The sequence below is a fragment of the Salmo salar genome, chromosome ssa02 (genome assembly GCF_905237065.1).
Source record: "Salmo salar chromosome ssa02, Ssal_v3.1, whole genome shotgun sequence".
Lineage (NCBI taxonomy): Eukaryota > Metazoa > Chordata > Actinopteri > Salmoniformes > Salmonidae > Salmo > Salmo salar.
The window spans coordinates 68,325,239-68,349,489 of record NC_059443.1 but is presented as its reverse complement, the minus strand read 5'-3'; the positions used below and the strand labels follow the sequence as shown (position 1 = coordinate 68,349,489).

General features: G+C 41.6%; 1 protein-coding gene and 1 long non-coding RNA gene across 4 annotated transcripts in view; both read left to right on the top strand.

The window, feature by feature from the left end:
* LOC123730767 (uncharacterized) overlaps nt 1-24,078 on the top strand; it is a 34,598-nt gene extending 10,520 nt beyond the window's left edge. The window contains exon 2 of the long non-coding RNA XR_006762195.1: nt 22,565-24,078. This is a non-coding gene — a long non-coding RNA (uncharacterized lncRNA). The remainder of the gene's footprint in view (nt 1-22,564) is intronic.
* On the top strand, nt 1,727-20,214 carry LOC106564380 (interleukin-2 receptor subunit beta). 3 transcript variants are annotated; one of them, XM_045708532.1, is made up of 11 exons: nt 1,727-1,894; nt 8,041-8,100; nt 8,693-8,792; nt 13,633-13,744; nt 13,877-13,952; nt 14,229-14,328; nt 16,552-16,685; nt 16,844-17,036; nt 17,420-17,519; nt 17,728-17,821; nt 18,696-20,213. In XM_045708532.1, the coding sequence occupies exons 3-11, from the start codon at nt 8,720-8,722 to the stop codon at nt 19,908-19,910; spliced, it is 2,097 nt and encodes a 698-aa protein (XP_045564488.1). In that variant the 5' UTR covers nt 1,727-1,894; nt 8,041-8,100; nt 8,693-8,719; the 3' UTR covers nt 19,911-20,213. The 3 variants fall into 3 exon arrangements, with proteins under 3 accessions (XP_045564488.1, XP_045564497.1, XP_045564486.1); XM_045708530.1 differs by lacking the exon at nt 1,727-1,894 and having other exon boundaries at nt 7,934-8,100; XM_045708541.1 differs by lacking the exons at nt 1,727-1,894; nt 13,633-13,744; nt 13,877-13,952; nt 14,229-14,328 and having other exon boundaries at nt 7,933-8,100; nt 18,696-20,214.
* Nucleotides 24,079-24,251: the final 173 nt, after the last annotated feature.

Below are 24,251 nucleotides of genomic sequence, written 5' to 3'. Positions count from 1 at the left end.
ACCTCTGCCTGCCCTGACCCTGAGATTGCCTGCCGTTCTGTACCTTATGGACTCTGATCTGGATTACTGACCTCTGCCTACTCTTGACCTGTCGTTTTGTCTGCCCCCTGTTCTAGTAATACACCTTTGTTACTTCAACACTGTCTGCATCTGGGTCTTCTCCCTGAAACGTGATAATAACAGCACTTACAGTTGACCGGGGCAGCTCTAGCTGTGCAGAACTTTGATGAACTGACTTGATTGAAAGGTGGCATCCTATGACCGTGCCACACTGAAAGTCACTGAGCTCTTCAGTAAGGCCATTCTACTGCCGATGTTTATCTATCAAGATTGCATGGCTGTGTGCTCGATTTTATACACCTGTCAGCAATGGGCATAGCTGAAATAGCAAAATCCACTCATTTAAAGGGGTGTCCACATACTTTTGTATATAGTGTATTTTAGTAAGTGTAACCTTACAGTTTGACCATCAACTGTTTGTGCTCCTGTTCCCACCTACTAAACTTGTCCTGTATCAGTAAATGGATATAGTCATTTCAGGAAGTTCTCCCACGTCTGCATTCAGAGGTCTCCAAGGAAAATCATATCCTCGTGAAATAATAGGTGACTCATCCTCATGATACAAATAGTCTTTGTTGAGTCTATTGACCCAACTGGTGTGTGTGTTTATGATCATCAGATGAAAGGGTTCAGTCTGTTATCTGTCACTACGCTTGGACCAGACCTGTTTAGCAGAGATACAGGATGGCCGAGTGGACCCACCAACCGGTCACACAGACACACACGGAAACACACACACACTTTAAACCTGAAGACATTCCGTAGTCATAGGAATGTACTTAATGTGGAATAAACACATGGTATGCATAGCCGCAGGAAGTAAGGATGCTGAGTGTGCTTCAGCACCCCCTGATGAATCACATTTGAAAAAGAATACATGTAAAAATAAAACATTTATGAATATTTATTTTTTACCACCAAATTAGTGCCGTAGACCTGTATGAGCAGAGAACAATACTGGTCAGCAGAGCAGGGAGAAAAATCCCCCCCTCCCCCCCCCCAAAAAAAAACCCCTCTTCCTGATGGTGTCTGTTGTAATCAAATCTTTAATTTGTTAAGAACATGGTTGAATTGTTGTATGCATCTGATATTAAAAATAAGTTCTGTAATAACTATTAAACCTCTCTTTTTCTATATGAATAAAGCACCTGGATACGGTTGAAGGAAGACTAACATGTAATGAACAGTCTCTTTTCATAGTTTCTTGTGGAGGAGAAAAGCACCTGTGGAAAATCAACTACTTGTTACACCAAGGCCATACTCTAGTCATACTTTGTCCACTTGAGGGCAGCAAAACGTCTTATTTGGTCTCTGTCTGTCTCTTTCACTACCTCACTCGCCACACACGGCACTTTCAAAGCTTTTGCACCTGTTATTTCCAGAAAGGAATAAAAACATAAAATGTTCAAATTTGACACTTTACATCATCTCAACATTTCACAATAACAGAAGTCACATTGGACGCTTTAGAAAAAAGGAGCAAGAACAGAAGAACAACTGAAAAATGTAATATTTTTGTTTTAACCCCGCTTCTGACAAGTACAGATAGCAGCGTTGATGACATATGTGGTTTCAGTTGAAACTAAGTGAAGTCACAAAAATCCCTTTTCAGTCAGCAATCTCTTTTCTGTTCACTCGTTTACTTTTCAGAGAAAGCAGGCAGACGTTTTTCTCGTCATTAATGGGGCTGAATCATTCAGTGGTGACCAATTGAGAGACAAGAAACTGATTCGTCATTAAGCACATGTCCTTCAGTTCAGAGTGAAATGTAACTCAACCATAGAGCATTGAGAAGCCGGTGTTTCTGAGACTACAAGAAGGTTCACTACACAAGGTAAGGCTCTCTGACTGGTGCTCTCTTTGAATATTCATATATAGGATCTTAATTTGATCAATCTTTTGTGTAGTGTATTCAAGGTTCAATAAGGCTTTTAACGCTTGTAATTTCCAATTTAAAATGTCAGACTTGATTTGCCCTATCGAAAAATGTATCAGCCCCAACAACAAATATCCATCATCTATATAACTATAATCCACATAATAATTCACATTTCCAGTTGCTGCAAGATAATTTTCCTGCTGTAGCAAACTGGCTCAAATGAAGCTCCAACATCTGTGATGTATTCAGGTGGTTATGGATTACATTTGTTGTTCAATCAAGAAAAGCTACTCTGCCTGTGTGTTTGCCCATGTGTGGGTTTGAGTGTGATCATTTGGAATTACACAGTTGAGGTCATGATCACGGTAGTGATGAGATGATGATGATGACTATTATCACTGAAGAGACATACAGAGAGCGAAGCTGTTACAATATTGCATACACCTCTCCCATCCTTTGGGGCTGATGAAATGTGTCTAGGCTATGCGCTAGGAAAGGATTCAGAGAAGACCAGGCTTTTGTTCACTTTTTTAAGCTTGTGCATATATTTTTGTAGGTTTTTTGTTCTGTGTTAGTGCTGGGCTGCACCAAAACCCTGCAAACCCTTTAGATCTCTAGAAGAAGGTTGAAGACCACTGTCCTCATTGTGGAAGAGGCTAGGGGCTGATTAGGGAGTATTTATGTAGGGGGCTAGGATCTGATTAGGGCTTCATTATGGAGGGGGCTAGGAGCTGATTAGGGCTTAATTATGGAGGGTGCTAGGAGCTGATTAGGGCTTCATTATGGAGGGGGCTAGGAGCTGATTAGGGCTTCATTATGGAGGGTGCTAGGAGCTGATTAGGGCTTCATTATGGAGGGGGCTAGGAGCTGATTAGGGCTTCATTATGGAGGGGGCTAGGAGCTGATTAAGGGCTTCATTATGGAGGGTGCTAGGAGCTGATTAGGGCTTCATTATGGAGGGGGCTAGGAGCTGATTAGGGCTTCATTATGGATGGGGCTAGGAGCTGATCAGGGCTTCATTATGGAGGGGGCTAGGAGCTGATTAGGGCTTCATTATGGAGGGGGCTAGGAGCTGATTAGGGCTTCATTACGGAGGGGGCTAGGAGCTGATAAAGGGCTTCATTATGGAGGGGGCTAAGAGCTGATTAGGGCTTCATTATGGAGGGGGGCTAAGAGCTGATTAGGGCTTCATTATGGAGGGGGCTAGGAGCTGATTAGGGCTTCATTATGGAGGGGGCTAGGAGCTGATTAGGGCTTCATTATGGAGGGTGCTAGGAGCTGATTAGGGCTTCATTATGGAGGGGGATAGGAGCTGATTAGGGCTTCATTATGGAGGGGGATAGGAGCTGATTAGGGCTTCATTATGTAGGGGGCTAGGAGCTGATTAGGGCTTCATTATGGAGGGTGCTAGGAGCTGATTAGGGCTTCATTATGGAGGGGGCTAGGAGCTGATTAGGGCTTCATTATGTAGGGGGCTAGGAGCTGATTAGGGCTTCATTATGGATGGGGCTAGGAGCTGATCAGGGCTTCATTATGGATGGGGCTAAGAGCTGATCAGGGCTTCATTATGGAGGGGGCTAAGAGCTGATTAGGGCTTCATTATGGAGGGGGCTAGGAGCTGATTAGGGCTTCATTACGGAGGGGGCTAGGAGCTGATTAGGGCTTCATTACGGAGGGGGCTAGGAGCTGATTAGGGCTTCATTATGGAGGGGGCTAGGAGCTGATTAGGGCTTCATTATGGATGGGGCTAGGAGCTGATCAGGGCTTCATTATGTAGGGGGCTAGGAGCTGATTTGGGCTTCATTATGGAGGGGGCTAGGAGCTGATTAGGGCTTCATTATGGATGGGGCTAGGAGCTGATTAGGGCTTCATTACGGAGGGGGCTAGGCTTTGATTAGGGTCTGGGTTTAGTAGGACAGGATGTTCAAATAGAACTGGAGCAAAACCCTGCACACCTTGTGGGCTTCCAGTAGGGCTGAACTGGAGACCACTGTCCTCATTGTGGCACCCTATTCCTTATATTGTGTACTACTTTTAACCAGGGCCTCTATGGCATATAGTGCACTATATAGGGAACAGGGTGCCTGTTAGAATGTAACCTAGGGGTTGATTTGGCCCAGTGTTTAAGTAGGACAGGATGTACACACCCAGCCACAGGTACAGAGGAAGTCAAAGACAAGAGGGGGAGGTGAGGGGGGAGTCAGGGAGTGAGCGTTGGTGGAAAGGAAGTCAGAGAGAAGATAGGGAGGGTGAGGGGGAGGAGGGGGGAGTCAGGGAGTGAGCGTTGGTGGAAAGGAAGTCAGAGAGAAGATAGGGAGGGTGAGAGGGAGGAGGGGAGAGGTGTAAATCATAAGAAGAAGAATGGAGGGGGTGTTAGTATGAGGTTTGGTTTGGGAGAGGATGAGAAGAGAGGTAGAGAAGAGAGGAGGAGGGACGGGGGTGTTAGTATCAGGTTTGGTTTGGGAGAGGATGAGAAGAGAGGATGAGAAGAGAGGATGAGAAGAGAGGTAGAGAAGAGAGGAGGAGGGACGGGGGTGTTAGTATGAGGTTTGGGAGAGGATGAGAAGAGAGGATGAGAAGAGAGGAGGAGGGACGGGGGTGTTAGTATGAGGTTTGGGAGAGGATGAGAAGAGAGGTAGAGAAGAGAGGAGGAGGGACGGGGGGTGTTAGTATCAGGTTTAGGTTTGGGACATGATGAGAAGAGAGATAGAGAAGAGAGGAGGAGGGACGGGGGTGTTAGTATCAGGTTTAGGTTTGGGACATGATGAGAAGAGAGGGAGAGAAGAGAGGAGGAGGGACGGGGGTGTTAGTATGAGGTTTGGGAGAGGATGAGAAGAGAGGTAGAGAAGAGAGGAGGAGGGACGGGGGTGTTAGTATCAGGTTTAGGTTTGGGACATGATGAGAAGAGAGGTAGAGAAGAGAGGAGGAGGGACGGGGGTGTTAGTATCAGGTTTAGGTTTGGGACATGATGAGAAGAGAGGTAGAGAAGAGAGGAGGAGGGACGGGGGTGTTAGTATCAGGTTTAGGTTTGGGACATGATGAGAAGAGAGGGAGAGAAGAGAGGAGGAGGGACGGGGGTGTTAGTATCAGGTTTAGGTTTGGGACATGATGAGAAGAGAGATAGAGAAGAGAGGAGGAGGGACGGGGGTGTTAGTGGTTTGCGGTTTGTTTGTTATTGGAAACAGCTTGTAAACATTCTGGGAAACGAGGACGTTGTGGTTTTCTTACCTGCAGCCCCTGTGTGTGTGTGTGTGTGTGTGTGTGTGTGTGTGTGTGTGTGTGTGTGTGTGTGTGTGTGTGTGTGTGTGTGTGTGTGTGTGTGTGTGTGTGTGTGTGTGTGTGTGTGTGTGTGTGTGTGTGTGTGTGAGTACTGTGTGTGTTCATGCTGTCGTGTCTTTGGGGGTAGCATTAAACTGAAGATATGTTTATCAATTAGCTCCCTGTAATTATTATCACGCGATTAAACTGATTAATCGTTTAATTGTAATTAACTAGGAGGTTGGGGCACCAAGGAGAATATTCAGATTACAAAGCTATAATTTTCCTAATATAACTTTCCTGTACTATAATATTATATTCTATTATAGTATAGGTCGATTATCTTCTTAAGTTTAAATGGTGTATTTACCTCTAGTCCAGTCTCATTCCAAAACGTCGTAAATTGTTGTATCTGCACGAACCCAGTCTTTACTAAAATCATCCATACATCAATTGTCTTAAAATCATTTATTTACTACACTAAGTAATTAACAGAAAAACATACAAACAGTAATTATTGTCACAAAGGATTGGTATCGGAATGTGCCCTTGTGGGCTAAGCAGTCAGGTCGGCCTGTTGAACAATGGGTCATAAAAGGTCGGCTGAGAAGTTACACAGGGTGATTTAATATTAACAATTGACAATTGAAGGCTCACTCATTCGGGAACAATTGCAATCAATATATATTTACGCTCAGTGTGTCGTTCTGATTCTTGTTGGAGAGTAGTTCTGTTGGGGAGTTTTGTCCGCGTTCTCTCTCTCACTCTCGGTTAGAATGGATCTTTCAGAGCGACCTTCATTAATGTCGTCATCGAATGGTTGCTTCGTTGGTCTTCGCGTTCAATGATATAATTTACTTAGCTGCAGACTAATAATTAATATCAAAGACTTGTTCTTATTCTGTCGGTATCAATAGTCTAAAAGTTAACCACGTGGTATGGTTCACTTTCAGTAGAGGAATTGGAAGGTAAAACCTATTAGCCATGAGTGTAGGGCTGGTCTTGAGAAATGTAAAACAGGGAGTGTTTTATAGTGCCCATCGAACAGGCTGGTCAAATGACGCCTGGTCCTGTATATGTCCCTGGGGCGTGCCTATGACTGAGTTAGATTTGGTTACAGAAATACAATTCTATCACATTACATCAGTACATAGCATCTCAGTGTCTTACAAAAGCTTTATCCTTATCAATACATTCCATACACCCATATGAGGCAAGTCTTAAACTGAGTCTATTATATAAACAGTTTTATGGTAATATGGCTATATTGTCTCTTCTGAGTATCACAAAATGGTACCAGCGGATCAGTTCGTAGCTGGATTCTTCAATTCTATGAGTTGGAAGAATTTCCTTTGTCTCTCTATGGGCCATGTGGCCAGAGACTTTCCTGGAATTTTAGAGTTTTTTCTACCCTTTACACACAGGGTGGATTGTGTGCAAAAGGGAGAGGCCAACGTCATGACAATGCATGCAGAATGCGCTTGTGTGTGTGTGTGTGTGTGTGTGTGTGTGTGTGTGTGTGTGTGTGTGTGTGTGTGTGTGTGCGTGTGTGTGTGCATGTATAATGTGTGTGTGTTAGCTTGCGTGAAGACTACACTTGTGTTCGAGCTTGCGTGGCCATGCATGTGTGTGTATGTTCTCTGCTTTCAGATTAAGACAGGAAAGCCCTGATCTGCGACCAGACTATCAGGTTATGACAGGAAAGCCCTGATCTGGGACCAGGTTATCAGGTTAAGACAGGAAAAGCCCTGATCTGGGACCAGGCTATCAGGTTAAGGCAGGAAAGCCCTGATCTGGGACCAGGCTACCAGGTCAGGGCTGGAAAGCCCTGAATTGGGACACACAGGACTGTTGGTACATTTGACATCGAACATGACATCACAAGGCTTCACAGCTAACAATGTACAGAAACCAGTGGTGGCTGGTGGCTCTTTTAATCGGAGGACAGACTCATAGTAATGGCTGGAACGGAATTAATGGAAGGGTATCAAACACATCTAACACATTGATTACATGTGTTTGATACCATTCTATTAACTCCATTCAATGCATTATTATGAGCCATCCTCTTCTTCTTCTTCACCCTCTCAACACATCTTGTACCTGTTAGGTGGTTGTTTTTATAAAAAAGGAGTGGAAACTTCACACCTCAGGCTGAACATAACATCAGTCTCTCTAACCACAGTGACCTTTTACTAAAAACCCCCACATGAGAGAATGGTAGCAAACAGCACACTGCCCATGCATAGCTATGGGAACTATATGTATCTTCTAAGATATAGGTCTATATGTAAACATGCTGCTCATCCGAGGATGTGGTCAGTAAGGACCTACATAAAGTATCTCGGAGTATGGGTACTGATCTAGGATCAGTTCCCCTTGCCCATGTAATCTTATACATTATGATCTAAAAGGCAAAACGGATCCTAGATCAGCACTTCTACTCTGAGATGCTTTATTGATCTGGGATCAGGTCCCCTTGTCCATGTCATCTTATACATTATGATCTAAAAGGCAAAACTGATCCTAGATCAGTACTTCTACTCTGAGATGCTTTATGAATACAGGCCCTGACAATAATGTAACCTGAGTGTGTTAGAACGTGTCACAGAGAGACGCTGGTCGTGGATAGGGTGGTCATTTTGATTATGATTGACACACTGGAGAGAGAGAGAGAGAGAGAGAGAGAGAGAGAGAGAGAGAGAGAGAGAGAGAGAGAGAGAGAGAGAGAGAGAGATTTACTTATGTGTCAGCCCCACTAGAGTTGGAGTAACATCATAGTTAGTAACATCATCAGTACAGCTATCATCCTTCATCCAACCCTTTCCATGTGTTTTATCTAGTTCCATCACAGCTCATCCATTGACACAAGCTGTCCAGCTTGGGCCGTTCAATATCTAAAGGTAAGAGACAAAATATCTGCAATATTAAAAAATGTAAATGTTTGAAATGCACCTAAAATGCTATGCAAATGTAAATAACCTACTAAATGGGTTTACAGTGTTTAAGTTTGTGCTTGGCTTGTTTCTGGCATACCAGTGTGTAAGAAAGGTTGATTTAAACAAATGCAACTTTGCTAATAAGATGTTTTATGCAAATAACCGTCATGTCTACTGATATGCGTAACAGTAAAACAGATGCTACTTTGTACTCACTAGATGTTAATTATATCTGACATGTATGTCTCCTTATGTGACCTAATAAGTTTCTATTCTGTAAATAAGGATGTATGTATCCCTCTCCCACTTGCACACCTGTTCAGTTTCTGTGGCTTTCACTGTGTGTGTGTGTGTGTGTGTGTGTGTGTGTGTGTGTGTGTGTGTGTGTGTGTGTGGCTACGGTGAAACTGATAACACTTGATCTACTTTCATGGAAAAAACACACCACGCAGACAGACATAGAAAATTGTACTTTTTCTTCTCTCTTGTACATTTGGAACACTGACTAAACCACCTGTCACCTGTTGCTAAGGTCATGTCTCCTACTGTGTTCTAGAATGAGAAAAAGGACCAGGAAGTCATAATGGAGGTTCTATGGTGTCTCTATATCATCCTGCTCCTCCCCCTACTAACCTGCTCCAGCCAACCACAGCCCTGTAAGTCATCAATACCCTTCACAATGCATTACAAGCACATTTATAATGACTATGAGGTTAAAGTGCAGACTGTCAGCTTTAATTTGAGTGTATTTTCATCCATATCGGGGGAACCTTTTTAGAAACTACAGCACTTTTTGTGCATAGTCTACCCATTTTAGGGGACCAAAAGTACTTTAACATGTGTTAAAGTAGTAAAAAGTGTTGTATTTGGTCCCATATTCATAGCACGCAATGATTACATCAAGCTTCTGACTCTGCAAACGTGTTATTATTATGTGCCTAATAGAAATGAATGGTAAATAATGTATTGTTTCATTTTGGAGTCACTTTTATTGTAAATAAGAATAGAACATGTTTCTAAACACTTCTACATGAATATGGATGCTACCATGATTATGGATAATCCTGAATGAATCCTGAATAATGATGAGTGAGAAACATCACCCCCCCCCCCCCCCCCAGTAAAAAATGCTAACTTCCCCTGGAGGAGCGTTGAGCTAAACTGGGTGAGCTCAACTGTGAATGGTCCTGGAAAAAAGGAAAAAAAATATCAAGGGAAGCCAGCTTGGATTTGGCATCTCTCCTATCAAAACGCTTTGAGAGTATACATCATTAACAGAAACAACTGAATTGTTGTGTGTTTTGTTGTGTTGTTGTCCTCCAGTGCCCCTTTCCTAAATTAGCCATTGATGGAGATAGAGATTTGGACTTGTGGATTTACTTAATTCTCCGTATTGGCCAAAAGCAATTCCGATCCAACCATTAATTCATACATTGTTGTGCCCCTGGCCTGAGAGGATGGAAGCTCAAGCAAACGTTTTAGCCAGGTAGCCTAGGACAAAAAAAATAAGCTCGTACTGTATGACAGAATGTTTCGTCAACATGAAAGAGAGGAGGATGTCATTGATGTTTCTCTACAAGTAGAGTGAGTCAACATGTTTTTCTACTTGCACAGACGTGCACGCATGCACACATAAATCAGAACCATGGACAGCCACATCATATTTAGCTTATGTTGATTTGACACATTTTTTTGGGGGGTATATTTTAGTTGTTACTGTATTAGACTAAGCAGAGGTGATTTGATGATGTTGAAACGTTGAAGTTGAAATGGTTCTGGAATAGTGGAGGCAGCTCCTGTTTTCTTTGGGACTTGCAGTAACTCAAATCAAATCAAATTGTATTGGTCATGTACAGATGGCTAGCAGATGTTATTGCGAGTGCAGCAAAATGCTTGTGCTTCTAGTTCTGACAGTGCAGCAAACTATTAATATCTAACAATTCCACAACAACTACCTAATACACACAAATCTAAGTAAAGGAATGGAATAAGAATATACAGTGCCTTGCGAAAGTATTCGGCCCCCTTGAACTTTTCGACCTTTTGCCACATTTCAGGCTTCAAACATAAAGATATAAAACTGTAATCTTTTGTGAAGAATCAACAACAAGTGGGACACAATTATGAAGTGGAATGAAATTTATTGGATATTTCAAACTTTTTTAACAAATAAAAAACTGAAAAATTGGCCGTGCAAAATTATTCAGCCCCTTTACTTTCAGTGCAGCAAACTCTCTCCAGAAGTTCAGTGAGGATCTCTGAATGATCCAATGTTGACCTAAATGACTAATGATGATAAATAGAATCCACCTGTGTGTAATCAAGTCTCCGTATAAATGCACCTGCTCTGTGTTAGTCTCAGAGGTCCGTTTAAAGCGCAGAGAGCATCATGAAGAACAAGGAACACACCAGGCAGGTCCGAGATACTGTTGTGGAGAAGTTTAAAGCCGGATTTGGATACCAAAATATTTCCCAAGCTTTAAACATCCCAAGGAGCACTGTGCAAGCGATAATATTGAAATGGAAGGAGTATCAGACCACTGCAAATCTACGAAGACCCGGCCGTCCCTCTAAACTTTCAGCTCATACAAGGGGAAGACTGATCAGAGATGCAGCCAAGAGGCCCATGATCACTCTGGATGAACTGCAGAGATCTACAGCTGAGGTGGGAGACTCTGTCCATAGGACAACAATCAGTCGTATACTGCACAAATCTGGCCTTTATGTAAGTGTGGCAAGAAGAAAGCCATTTCTTAAAGATATCCATAAAAAGTGCTGTGTAAAGTTTGCCACTAGCCACCTGGGAGACACACCAAACATGTGGAAGAAGGTGCTCTGGTCAGATGAAACCAAAATCGAACTTTTTGGCAACAATGCAAAACGTTATGTTTCGCGTAAAAGCAACACAGCTCATCACCCTGAACACACCATCCCCACTGTCAAACATGGTGGTGGCAGCATCATGGTTTGGGCATGCTTTTCTTCAGCAGGGGCAGGGAAGATGGTTAAAATTGATGGGAAGATGGATGGAGCCAAATACAGGACCATTCTGGAAGAAAACCTGATGGAGTCTGCAAAAGACCTGAGACTGGGACGGAGATTTGTCTTCCAACAAGACAATGATCCAAAACATAAAGCAAAATCTACAATGGAATGGTTCACAAATAAACATATCCAGGTGTTAGAATGGCCAAGTCAAAGTCCAGACCTGAATCCAATCGAGAATCTGTGGAAAGAACTGAAAACTGCTGTTCACAAACGCTCTCCATCCAACCTCACTGAGCTCGAGCTGTTTTGCAAGGAGGAATGGGCAAAAATTTCAGTCTCTCGATGTGCAAAACTGATAGAGACATACCCCAAGCGACTTACAGCTGTAATCGCAGCAAAAGGTGGCGCTACAAAGTATTAACTTAAGGGGGCTGAATAATTTTGCACGCCCAATTTTTCAGTTTTTTATTTGTTAAAAAAGTTTGAAATATCCAATAATTTTCGTTCCACTTCATGATTGTGTCCCACTTGTTGTTGATTCTTCACAAAAAAATACAGTTTTATATCTTTATGTTTGAAGCCTGAAATGTGGCAAAAGGTCGAAAAGTTCAAGGGGGCCGAATACTTTCGCAAGGCACTGTATAAATATATGGATAAGCAATGACAGAGCTGCATTGGCAAGATGCAATAGATAGTATAGAATACAGTATATACATATGAGATGAGTAATGCAAGACATGAAACATTATTAAAGTGACATTATTAAAGTGACTAGTATTCCAATTATTAAAGTGGCCAATGATTTCAAGTCTGTATGTAGGCAGCAGCCTCTCTGTGCTAGTGATGGCTGTCTAACAGTCTGATGGCCTTGAGATAGAAGCTGTTTTTCAGAAGGCCAGCATCCCGGAGTCGCCTCTTCACTGTTAACATTGAGACTGGTGTTTTGCGGGTACTATTTAATGAAGCTGCCAGTTGAGGACTTGTGAGGCATCTGTTTCTCAAACTAGACACTCTAATGTACTTGTCCTCTTGCTCAGTTGTGCACTGGGGCCTCCCACTCCTCTTTCTATTCTGGTTAGAGCCAGTTTGCGCTGTTCTGTGAAGGGAGTAGTACACAGCGTTGTACGAGATCTTCAGTTTCTTGGCAATTTCTCGCATGGAATAGCCTTCATTTCTCAGAACAAGAATAGACTGACGAGTCTCAGAAGAAAGTTATTTGTTTCTGGACATTTTGAGCCTATAATTGAACTCACAAATGCTGATGCTCCAGATACTCAACTAGTCTAAAGAAGGCCAGTTTTATTGCTTCTTTAATCAGAACAACGGTTTTCAGCTGTGCTATGTTGATCAATTAGCCTTTTAAAAATGATAAACTTGGATTAGATAACACAACGTGCCATTGGAACACAGGTGGTTGCTGATAATGGGCCTCTGTACGCCTATGTAGATATTCCATAAAAAATCTGCCGTTTCCAGCAACAATAGTCATATACAACATTAACAATGTCTACACTGTGTTTCTGATCAATTTGATGTTATTTTAATGGACAAAAAAATGCTTTTCTTTCAAAAACAAGGACATTTCTAAGTGACCCCAAACTTTTGAACGGCAGTGTATAATTAAACATAGAGCCTGATATAGAGCTTTGTAAAACATGACACAGATCCTTAATAAACATGACATAGAGCCTTATAGAACATGATATAGAGTCTTGTAAAACACAACACAAAGTCTTGTAAAACATGACATAGATTCTTGTAAAACATGATAAAGAGCCTTATAAAACATGATATAGAGCCTTATAAAACATTACATATAGCCTTATAAAACATGACATAGAGTCTTGTAAAACATGACATAGATTCTTGTAAAACATGTTATAGAGCCTTATAAAACATGATATAGAGCCTTATAAAACATGATATAGAGCCTTATAAAACATGATATAGAGCCTTATAAAACATGATATAGAGCCTTGTAAAACATGACATAGAGCCTTATAAAACATGATATAGAGCCTTATAAAACATGATATAGAGCTTTATAAAACATTATATTGACCCTTATAAAACATGATGTAGAGCCTTATAAAATATGATATAGAGCCTTATAAAACGTGATATAGAGCCTTATAAAACATGATATAGAGCCTTATAAAACATGACGTAGAGCCTTATAAAACATGATATAGAGCCTTATAAAACATTATATTGACCCTTATAAAACATGATATAGAGCCTTATAAAACATGATATAGAGCCTTGTAAAACATGACATAGAGCCTTATAAAACATTATGTTGACCCTTATGAAATATGATATAGAGCCTTATAAAAACATGATATAGAGCCTTAAAAAACATTTTATTGACCCTTATAAAATATGATATAGAGCCTTATAAAACATTATATTGACCCTTATATTAAAATTATTACAAATAATTTTTCTCTCTCTCTGTTTCTCTCCCTCTCTCTCCTCTCTCACTCTCCCTGTCTCTGTTTCTCATAGGTCTGCAGTGTGTCAATGACTTCATCAGTAACATCACATGTGTGTTGAACAACACATGCGTGCCCCCAGACATGCCATGCACTCTGCATGGTGAATACCCCGGGTTAAAAAGGTAAAGAAGACTAAGAATGAACCTTAATTGGAACCCTATTCCATAGTCCTGGTCAAAAGTAGTGCACTATATATGTAATAGGGTGCCATTTGGGATGCTAACTGAAACAATGGTTCACTGTTGTAACTACAGGCAATGTGAGATGAAGTCATTGGGAGGTTCCAACACAACTTTGAGAGGCGGCAGTCTGGTCTTTGAGGGCAATCCAGTGAGTTTTATAAAACTACATCAAGTTAAAACCAATGCTTGCTTATATATGTGCAGTATTATAGATCAAAACTATCATTTAAAAACAGATTATATAAGTAATAACATGAATGTAACACATTCATCTGGATGAATAAATTAACCAGGAATTTGTAATTTTTAAAATATTTTTTAATAACATTTTTTCCTAATAATAATAATAAAACAATGACAACATATATATAGACCAATAGACAAACAACCCTGGATAACTGAACTTCTGTAAATTATCTTTCAGTTCTTTTGGGACGATGATGAAATACCCATTGGTGTACAGTGTGGACAAGCAGAAGATTATGTGATACAGATTAACTACCTGTATCAACCATTTAACCACAGTAAGTGTACAGTAATTTGAGTGATATTATGTACGATGTGTCAGCTATTACTAACTGTCACGTTCGTCGTAGGAAGGAGACCAAAGCGCAGCGTGGGTATCGTTCCACATCTTTTATTTTAATGTGAAACTTTGCACAACAAACAATAAACTACAAACAAAACACAAACCGTAACGAAAGAGGTGCAACATGCACTAACTCAAAATAATCTCCCACAAACACAGGTGGGAGAAACAACTACTTAAATATGATCCCCAATTAGAGACAACGATGACCAGCTGCCTCTAATTGGGGATCATACAAAACCCCCAACATAGAAAAAAGAAACTACAACCAAACAACATAGAACTAAATAAATTAGATAAACCCCCCCAGTCACGCCCTGACCTACTCTATCATAGAAAATAAGAGCTCTCTATGGTCAGGATGTGACACTAACCTACTAGTACTACATTAGCTGTAGACCAACTACAACGATACGATACTATTACTTTATGAGGTTTTGTGAGGTCATCATACAAAATACACTAAATCAATACACAATGATACAACATAACACAATACAAATATGCTGGAAAGCTTATTAATTTACAGTGCATTCAGAAAGTATTCAGACCCTTTCACCTTATCCACATTTTGTTATGTTACAGCCTTATTCTAAAATGTATGAAATCATTTTTCTCCCTCATAATCTACACACAATACCCCATAATGACAAAGCAAAAACAGGTTTTTATACATTTTTACAAATGTATAAGTATTCAGACCCTTTAACTCAGTACTTTGTTAAGGCACATTTGGTAGCGATTACAGCCTCGAGTCTTCTTGGGTATGACGCTACAAACTTGGCACAGATGTATTTGGGGAATTTCTCCCATTCTTCTCTGCATATCCTCTCAAGTTCTGTCAGATTGGATGGGGAGCATTGCTGCACAGCTATTTTCAGGTCTCTCCAGAGATGTTCGATCGAGTTCAAGTCTGGGCTCTAGCTGAGCCACTCAAGGGCATTCAAAGCTTCGGGTCATGCTGGAAGGTGAACCTTAGCCCCAATCAGAAGTACTGAGCGCTCTGGAGCAGGTTTTCATCAAGGATCTCTCTGTACTTGGCTCCGTTCATCTTTCCCTCAATCTTGACTAGTCTCCCAGTCCCTGCCGCTGAAAAACATCCCCACAGCATGATGCTGCCACCACCATGCTTCACCATAGGAATGGTGCCAGGTTTACTCCAGACGTGATGCTTGGCATTCAGGCTGAAGAGTTCAATCTTGGTTTCATCAGACCAGAGAATCTTGTTTCTCATGGTGTGAGTCTTTTAGGTGCCTTTTGGTAAACACCAAGCGGGCTGTCGTGCCTTTTACTGAGGAGTGGCTTATGTCTGGTTACTCTACCATAAAGGCCTGATTTGTTGAGTGCTGCATAGATGATTGTCCTTCTGGAAGGTTTTCCCATCTCCATAGAGGAACTCTGGAGCTCTGTCAGAGTGACCATCGGGTTCTTGGTCACCTCCCCCGATAGCTCAGTTTGGCCGGGCGGCCAGCTCTAGGAAGCGTCTTGGTGGTTCCAAACTTCTTCCATTTAAGAATGATGGAGGCCACTGTGTTCTTGGGGACCATCAATGCTGCAGACATGGTTTGGTAACCTTCCCCAGATCTGTGCCTCGACACAATCCTGTCTCGGAGCTCTACGGACAATTCCTTCGACCTAATGGCTTGGTTTTTGCTCTGACATGCACTGTCAACTGCGGGACCTTATATAGACAGGTGTGCGCCTTTCCAAATCATGTCCAATCAATTGAATTTACCACAGGTGGACTCCAATGAAGTTTTAGAAACATCTCAAGGATGATGAATGGAAACAGGATGCACCTGAGCTCAATTTCGATTCTCATAGCAAAGGGTCTGAATACTTATGTAAATAAGGTATTTCTGTTTTTTACATTTAATACATTTGCAAACATTTCGAAATAACTGTTTTCGCTTTGTCATTATGGGGTGTTGTGTGTAGATTGATGGGGAAACAGTTTTTTAAATTAATTTTAGAATAAGGCTGTATCGTAACAAAAAGGGAAGGGGTCTGAATACTTTCTGAACGCCCTGTATAGAACTTAACACTAATTCATACCTGATACTAACGTTTGTAATTCAACTTAGTACTAGTAGTTCTGTTACAGTGATATTAGTAATATATTAGTACTACTATGACTACATTGTTTTGTGTTTGGCAGTTAAAATGCATCCCCCTGGCAAGCCGACCGTCACCAATGCCTCAATCGCCTGGACACCAGGAGGTCCCATTTCAGAAATGATATCCAACTATGACTTCCAACTGCAGTGGAAACAGGAACTACATCACTGGGAGGTGAGAGAGAGAGAGAGGGGGAGGAAGAGAGACAGAGACAGAGGACAGATAATAACAAGGGAAAGGGGAGAGAAGTGAAAGAGAGAATACAGTGAAAGAGTGCACATCTCTTTGTACACTATCTAAAAGTACACCTACTGTATGTTGTGGTACTGCAGGATGCTGTGGAGGTGAACATATCAAACAAACAGATGTATTTTGACCTGGACCCTGAGAGGCTGGAGAGAGGAAAGAGGTACCAGGTCAGAGTCAGGGTTCGAGCCGACCCAGACGATTACCCAGATTGTCAGTGGAGCGACTGGAGCCCCAGTGCATCATGGGTCTCCACTCTGGGCCAGATGAAGCCAACAGGTAAATACAGCATCAGTGATGTCATTGGTTATTAGTACATGTGGGTCTACGTGTAAATATACTTGGGCTGTGTCCCAAATGGCCCTATAGTTCCCTACAGAGTGCAGAGCCCTACAGGGAATATGTTGCCATTTGGAATGCAAGAATAGTAGTGCGTTTCCATATGAATCTAGAAAAACAGCTTCTTCTTCTTCATCCTTCCTTCCTTCCCTATTTCTTTCTTTCATTCTTAGAATGGCAGACACATGCTCAAAATAAACTTACAGACAGAAATGTAAATGAAGGCTTTTCTATTCCAATCTTTTAGTCAAATAGTGGTTGTTATGTACGTTGTAAATATGTTCTAAGTATGTTCTATGTTGTTCCTCTGGTCCTGTTCTCAGGTAGTCCTGATGTTCTAGACCAGGACTTTGTGGTGGTCACCGTGGTGGGAGCTGTTGTTGTACTGGTCCTGCTGGTCTCCATGTTGCTCTGCAAAGGAAAGTGAGTTGAGTACTGTGTGTGTGTGTGTGTGTGTGTGTGTGTGTGTGTGTGTGTGTGTGTGTGTGTGTGTGTGTGTGTGTGGGGGGTGGGGTGGGGTCCATTGTAAATGTGATGTATTTTAACACCAACGGACTGCAAAGTATACATCATGTTTTAGATGTAATGTTTTGTAGTTGGTTAAGTGCAACTTCCTTTCATTTTCGTTCAGTGCTGACAGGGTCAAGAAGATTCTGAATCCTCCTATACCAGATCCCTCCAGGTACTTTGAGGGCCTCAAACTCCATCACGATGGAAACTTCAAGGCAAGTTCTACTTTTGACTGAAGTCATGTGGCCAAAGGGACCCTATTCCCTGTATTGTGCACTAACTTGTTATGGCGGTAGTTAGGTTATAATGGCGGTAGTTAGGTTATAATGGCTGTAGTTAGGTTATAATGGTGGTAGTTAGGTTGTAATGGTGGTAGTTAGGTTATAATGGTGGTAGTTAGGTTATAATGGCTGCAGTTAGGTTATAATGGCTGTAGTTAGGTTATAATGGCGGTAGTTAGGTTATAATGGCTGCAGTTAGGTTATAATGGCTGCGGTTAGGTTATACTGGCTGCAGCTAGGTTATACTGGCTGCAGCTAGGTTATAATGGCTGTAGTTAGGTTATAATGGCGGTAGTTTGGTTATAATGGCTGTGGTTAGGTTATAATGGCTGTAGTAAGGTTATAATGGCTGTAGATAGGTTATAATGGCTGTAGTTAGGTTATAATGGCTGTAGTTAGGTTATAATGGCTGTAGTAAGGTTATAATGGCTGTAGTAAGGTTATAATGCCTGTGGTTAGGTTATAACGGCTGGAGTCTAATGAATGGAATGGTATCAAACAGATAAAACACATAGTTTCCATATATTTAATACAAGACATTATTATGAGCTGTCCTCGCCATTGTCCTACATTAGCATCATGTAGGAGTGAAGCCACCTGTCGGAAAACAATGCCATCCTCACCTTACCAGTTTCCTCTGCAATAAAAAGAGGACAGGAATGAAATGAATAATCTTTTCATTTTCCTCTCCTCTGCATGTCTCTTTTTCTCTCTCTCTCTGTGTGTGTGTGTGTGTGTGTGTCTGTGTGTGTGTGTGTGTGTATACATGCGTGTGTGTGTGTGTACATGCCTGTGTCCGTGCCTACAGGCTTGGCTGGGTCCTTTGTTGGCCCTTGAATCCATCAACTCTGCCTTGCACTATGAAGACATCTCCCAGGTAGAGATCACCGACAGCCTGGACAACGTCACCCCCTTGAGGACGGCACCACCACAGGAGAAGAGATGGGACAACAGTGGCCACTCTTCCTGCTCCGGCTTCTCCAACTCCAGCTACTTCTTATCTCAATGCTCCCAGCCTGGATCCACCTCCATCAAGCTGGAACCCTGCTCTGTACAGTCCCCTTACAGACCAGTAGGTGGCACTACTGAAGAGATAGAAGAGTGGAAGGAGGAGAACAGAGGAGAAAGGATGGACAGTAATAGAGGTGTAGGGGGGAAGGACGGAGATATCAGGGGTGGAGGGAAAGATGGAGAGATGGGGGTTGGAGGGAAGGAGGGAGAGATGGGGGGTGGAGGGAAGGAGGGAGAGATGGGGGGTGGAGGTGTACTTGAAGGCATCAGTGCAGGTGAAGATATCCTCCAGGTTTCTTCTTATGGGCGTGTTGAGAAGCTCCAGGCCGAGCGTCGGGCCCTCATAAGCCCAGATTCAGGCATCGGCAGTGGGGGAGAGGATCAGGAAAGTCAGGAGAGCGTGGAGGATGCGGTCGGGCCTATTGCAGCCACCCCCCATTTTGTCTCTCAGGATGTCCATTTTGTTCCGCTTCTTCCTCTTATCAATAACAATAACTTTCTATTCTGCTCCACCCCCTTACCCATTTCCCTGTCCGCTTTCCCCCAGCTTCCCTTCTCCCTACCTGGGTTGGATAGTGTAGGGGGAAAGGGTACGGAGATGGAGGTTGGAGGAGGTTCTCTCACAATGTCTTCCTCCTATGAACGTGTGGATAATCTCCAGCTCCAGACCCAATGCCGTGCCCCTCAGAGCCCAGATTCAGGCATTGCCAGTGGGGGAGAAGATCAGGAAAGTCAGGAGAGTATGGAGGATGCGGTCGGGCCAACTGTGACCGCCTGTAACCATATCCCTCTTATTACCACTAACAATATATTTCCATTCTGTTCCACCCCCTTACCTATTCCACTGACCGGTTTACACTTCCCCTTCTCTGGGTTGGGGTTGGCTCCATCCCTGGGTATGAGTAGCAGTCATCCAGGCAGGTTGATCGAGGAGATGTCTCTCCTGTCTTCTTCAATGGCTATAGAGCCCTCTAGTGGCGACTACATGCCAGTGAAAGAAGCTCAGAGCTGAGCTATGAAAACATTTTTACCAAGGTCTAGGTTTGGAAGTCTTGTAATTTTCCCAAAATTCACTGGTTATCCAGAAATCCTGGTTGGAGGGATCCGGAATTCCTGCTCATTCCATCCTGATTCCGGTAATCTTCCAACCAGGATTGAGAAAGTTACTAGAATAGGGGGGGTCAAAAGTTTTAGAACACTTACTCATTCAAGGGTTTTTCTTTATTTTTACTATTTTCGACATTGTGGAATAATAGTGAGTACATCAAAACTATGAACAACACATATGGAACCATGTAGTAACCAAAAAAGTGTTAAACGAATCAAAATATATTTTATATTTGAGATTCTTCAAATTGCCCCCCTTTGCCTTGATGACAGCTTTGCACACTCTTGGCATTCTCTCAACCAACTTCACCTGGAATGCTTTTCCAACAGTCTTGAAGGAGTTCTCACATGCTGAGCACTTGTTGGCTGCTTTTCTTTCCCTCTGCGGTCCGACTCATCCCAAACCATCTCAATTGTGTTGAGGTTGGGGGATTGCGGAGGCCAGGTCATCTGATGCAGCACTCCATCACTCTCCTTCTTGGTCAAATAGCCCTTACAAAGCCTGGAGGTGTGTTGGGTCATTGTCCTGTTGAAAAACAAATGATAGTCCCACTAAACCCAAACCAGATGGGATGGCGTATCACTGCAGAATGCTGTGGTAACCATGCTGGTTACGTGTGCCTTGAATTCTAAAGATATCACAGACAGTGTCACCAGCAAAGCACCCCCACACCATAACACCTCCTCTTCCATGCTTTACGGTGGGAAATACACATGCGGAGATCATCCGTTCACCCACACCGCGTCTCACAAAGACACAGCGGTTGGAACCAAAAATCTCCAATTTGGACTCCAGACAAATTTCCACCATTGCTTGTGTTTCTTGGCCCAAGCAAGTCTCTTCTTATTATTGGTGTCCTTTAGTAGTGGTTTCATTGAAGCAATTCAACCATGAAGGCCTGATTCACACAGTCTCCTCTGAACAGTTGATGTTGAGATGTGTCTGTTACTTGAACTCTGTGAAGCATTTATTTGGCCTGCAATTTCTGAGGCTGGTGACTCTAATGAACTTATCCTCTGCAGCAGAGGTAACTCTGGGTCTTCCTTTCCTGTGGCGGTCTTCATTAGAGCCAGTTTCATCATAGCACTTGATGGTTTTTGCGACTGCACTTGAAGAAACTTTCAAAGTTCTTGAAATTTTCAGGATTGACTGACCTTCATGTCTTAAATTAATGATGGACTGTCGTTTCTCTTTGCTTTTTTGAGCTGTTCTTGCCATAATATTGACTTGGTCTTTTACCAAATAGGGCTTTCTTCTGTGTACCACCCCTACCTTGTCACAACACAATTGATTCGCTCAAACGCATTAGGAAGGAAAGAAATTCCACAAAATAACTTTTAACAAGGCACACCTGTTAATTGAAATTCATTCCAGGTGATTACCTCATGAAGCTGGTTGAGAAAATGCCAAGAGTGTGCAAAGCTGTCATCAAGGCAAAGGGTGGCTACTTTGAAGAATCTGAAATATAACAAATATTTTGATTTGTTTAACACTTTATTTCCATATGTGTTATTTCATAGTGTTGGTGTCTTCACTATTATTCTACAAAGTAGAAAATAGTAAAAATAAAGAAAAACCCTTAAATGAGTAGGTGTGTCCAAACTTTTGACCGGTACTGTATATTCGGCTCTATTCACTCTCCGATTCGAAAATGCTAATTAGCATCAACATAGACATCATGCAAGACTACAAATCCCAACAAGGTCCTGCACATCATCTCTGGTGTCATTTAGGCACATCAAAGCTGTCATCAAGGCAAAGGGTGGCTACTTTGAAGAATCTCAATTATAAAATATATTTTTATTAGTTTAACACTTTTTTGGTTACTACATGATTCCATATGTGTTATTTCATAGTTTGATTTCTTCACTACTATTCTACAATCTAGAACATAGTAAAAATAAAGAAAAACCCTTGAATGAGTAGGTGTTCTACAACTTTGACATAGTGTATTTAACCCCTTTTTTTGGTAGGCACAAAATTACCTCTATACTTCCATAAAGCATTTTAAACTGATACCGGTTACCTTCAGGCGACTCGTGTGACACTAGCGTGGGTCGTAGAGAAAAACAGATAATGCTTTCTTGAGAATCTCCCCTTTCCACAGTGGGATCAAACGTGTTCGTGAGAGTCTCATCTTTTCATATTTTATAGGCCAAACCGTTCAGACGCTACAGACGTTTTCGTGAGAAGATCGCTTTTCAGGATGTCTCATGGTCTGACAAACACGGCTCTCGCTCTGTCACCTTTCACCGCAGATGCGGAAGGGCAATATCGGCCGATTCAGATATAAACAGATATCTCTACCTTAAACTGACAGATTTGAATGGGTATTTTTTTAAATTATGTTACTTAGATTGACGCACCGGTACCTCAATCGACTCTAGGGAGTTAAAGGGGCAATCTGGGATTGGTATATCCATTTGTTGCTGTTTGAATCCCAGATTGCCATATTATTGTGGTGTGTGAGGTATGGGTATGTTTTACATAGATCCATATATTCATAGATATGTATATAGATATGCATGCATAGCTGTGGTTCGAAAGGATGGTAACAGGTGGATAAAGACAGTTAATGTGGTTGTATGGGATGGTATCAGGTGGATAAAGAAGGGTTAATGTGGTTCTATAGGATGGTAACAGGTGGATAAAGACAGTTAATGTGGTTATATAGGATGGTATCAGGTGGATAAAGACAGTTCATGTGGTTGTATAGGATGGTATGAGGTGGATAAAGACAGTTAATGTGGTTCTATAGGATGGTAAGAGGTGGATAAAGACAGTTAATGTGGTTGTATAGGATGGTAACAGGTGGATAAAGACAGTTCATGTGGTTGTATATGATGGTAACAGGTGGATAAAGACAGTCAATGTGGTTGTATAGGATGGTAACAGGTGGATAAAGACAGTTAATGTGGTTGTATAGGATGGTATCAGGTGGATAAAGACAGTTAATGTGGTTGTATAGGATGGTAAGAGGTGGATAAAGACAGTTAATGTGGTTGTATAGGATGGTATCAGGTGGATAGAGACAGTTAATGTGGTTCTATAGGATGGTAACAGGTGGATAAAGACAGTTAATGTGGTTGTATAGGATGGTATCAGGTGGATAGAGACAGTTAATGTGGTTCTATAGGATGGTAAGAGGTGGATAAAGACAGTTAATGTGGTTGTATAGGATGGTAACAGGTGGATAAAGACAGTTAATGTGGTTCTATAGGATGGTAACAGGTGGATAGAGACAGACAGTTATTGTTCATTGCTTTGTGTTACAGTCATAAACAGTGTTTTGTCTTGTAGGCTACTTTGTTAGTTTAAAAAACAAAGATGAAATAGCCGTTGAGTTTACCACTCATATCATATAGTTGCTGTTTTAAATGCTGATTGGCTGAAAGACGTGATATATCAGATCGTATACATCTCATGTCATATAGTTTCTGTTGAATGCTCAGGGAATTGTCTATATGTTTTTTTTTACCACTTCTAAACACTTTTCTACCTCTCATGACAGTACTACATCTATTTCTGATATCAATATGATACTATGATTGTGCTCACAGTAAATACTGATCTGATACTGATAAATCTCTCAGTAGAAATGAAGAATGTATTGTTATGTTATGTCTAACATGACCATCTTGAATGTAATGTCTCTGAAAAATCATGTGGAAAGTGGCTGATGTTCCAGACTATTTTTTGTTCATTTAAGATTACATTTATTTAACCAGACAATTCAATAACATATTTAAGTAACAATGTTGATAATATGTGTTTTAAACAAATGTAGTGCTGGTTTATTGCACAGACCAATTTTGCAGTTAAAATTATTTTTTGGTTTTGTAAATTATCATTATTCTAAGTTAGAATTACAAAAATGTATAAGGCAGCTGAATTGTATTACAATCTTATTGACAGCAATTTATAAAGATATGTATTGTCTAACATAGACTGTTGTTTGACTGTTTGTGATATTTCAGCTAATTAGCCAGGGTAGGCCGTCATTGTAAAGAAGAATTTGTTCTTAACTGACTTGCCTAGTTAAATAAAGATTAAAATAAAAAAATGAAACTGACTGTGTTGTGAGTTATCCATTCTACAAACACTCCCACTGGACCAATTTACGAAGAGAGGACATAGGCATACCTGTTGTAGGATCCGGAGCCGGGCTGTTGCTAGGCGTCGACTGATGATGTCATTAGAGCCCACATGCGTTACCTATGCCCTGAGAGTATGTACGGTGCTACA

Coding starts and splice junctions, on each gene's coding strand:
- LOC106564380 (XM_045708532.1), top strand. CDS start 8,720: ATGGAGGTTCTATGGTGTCTCTATATCATCCTGCTCCTCCCCCTACTA. Junction 13,745..13,876: donor GAATACCCCGGGTTAAAAAG/GTAAAGAAGACT, acceptor TTGTAACTACAG/GCAATGTGAGATGAAGTCAT. Junction 17,822..18,695: donor ATCACGATGGAAACTTCAAG/GCAAGTTCTACT, acceptor CCGTGCCTACAG/GCTTGGCTGGGTCCTTTGTT.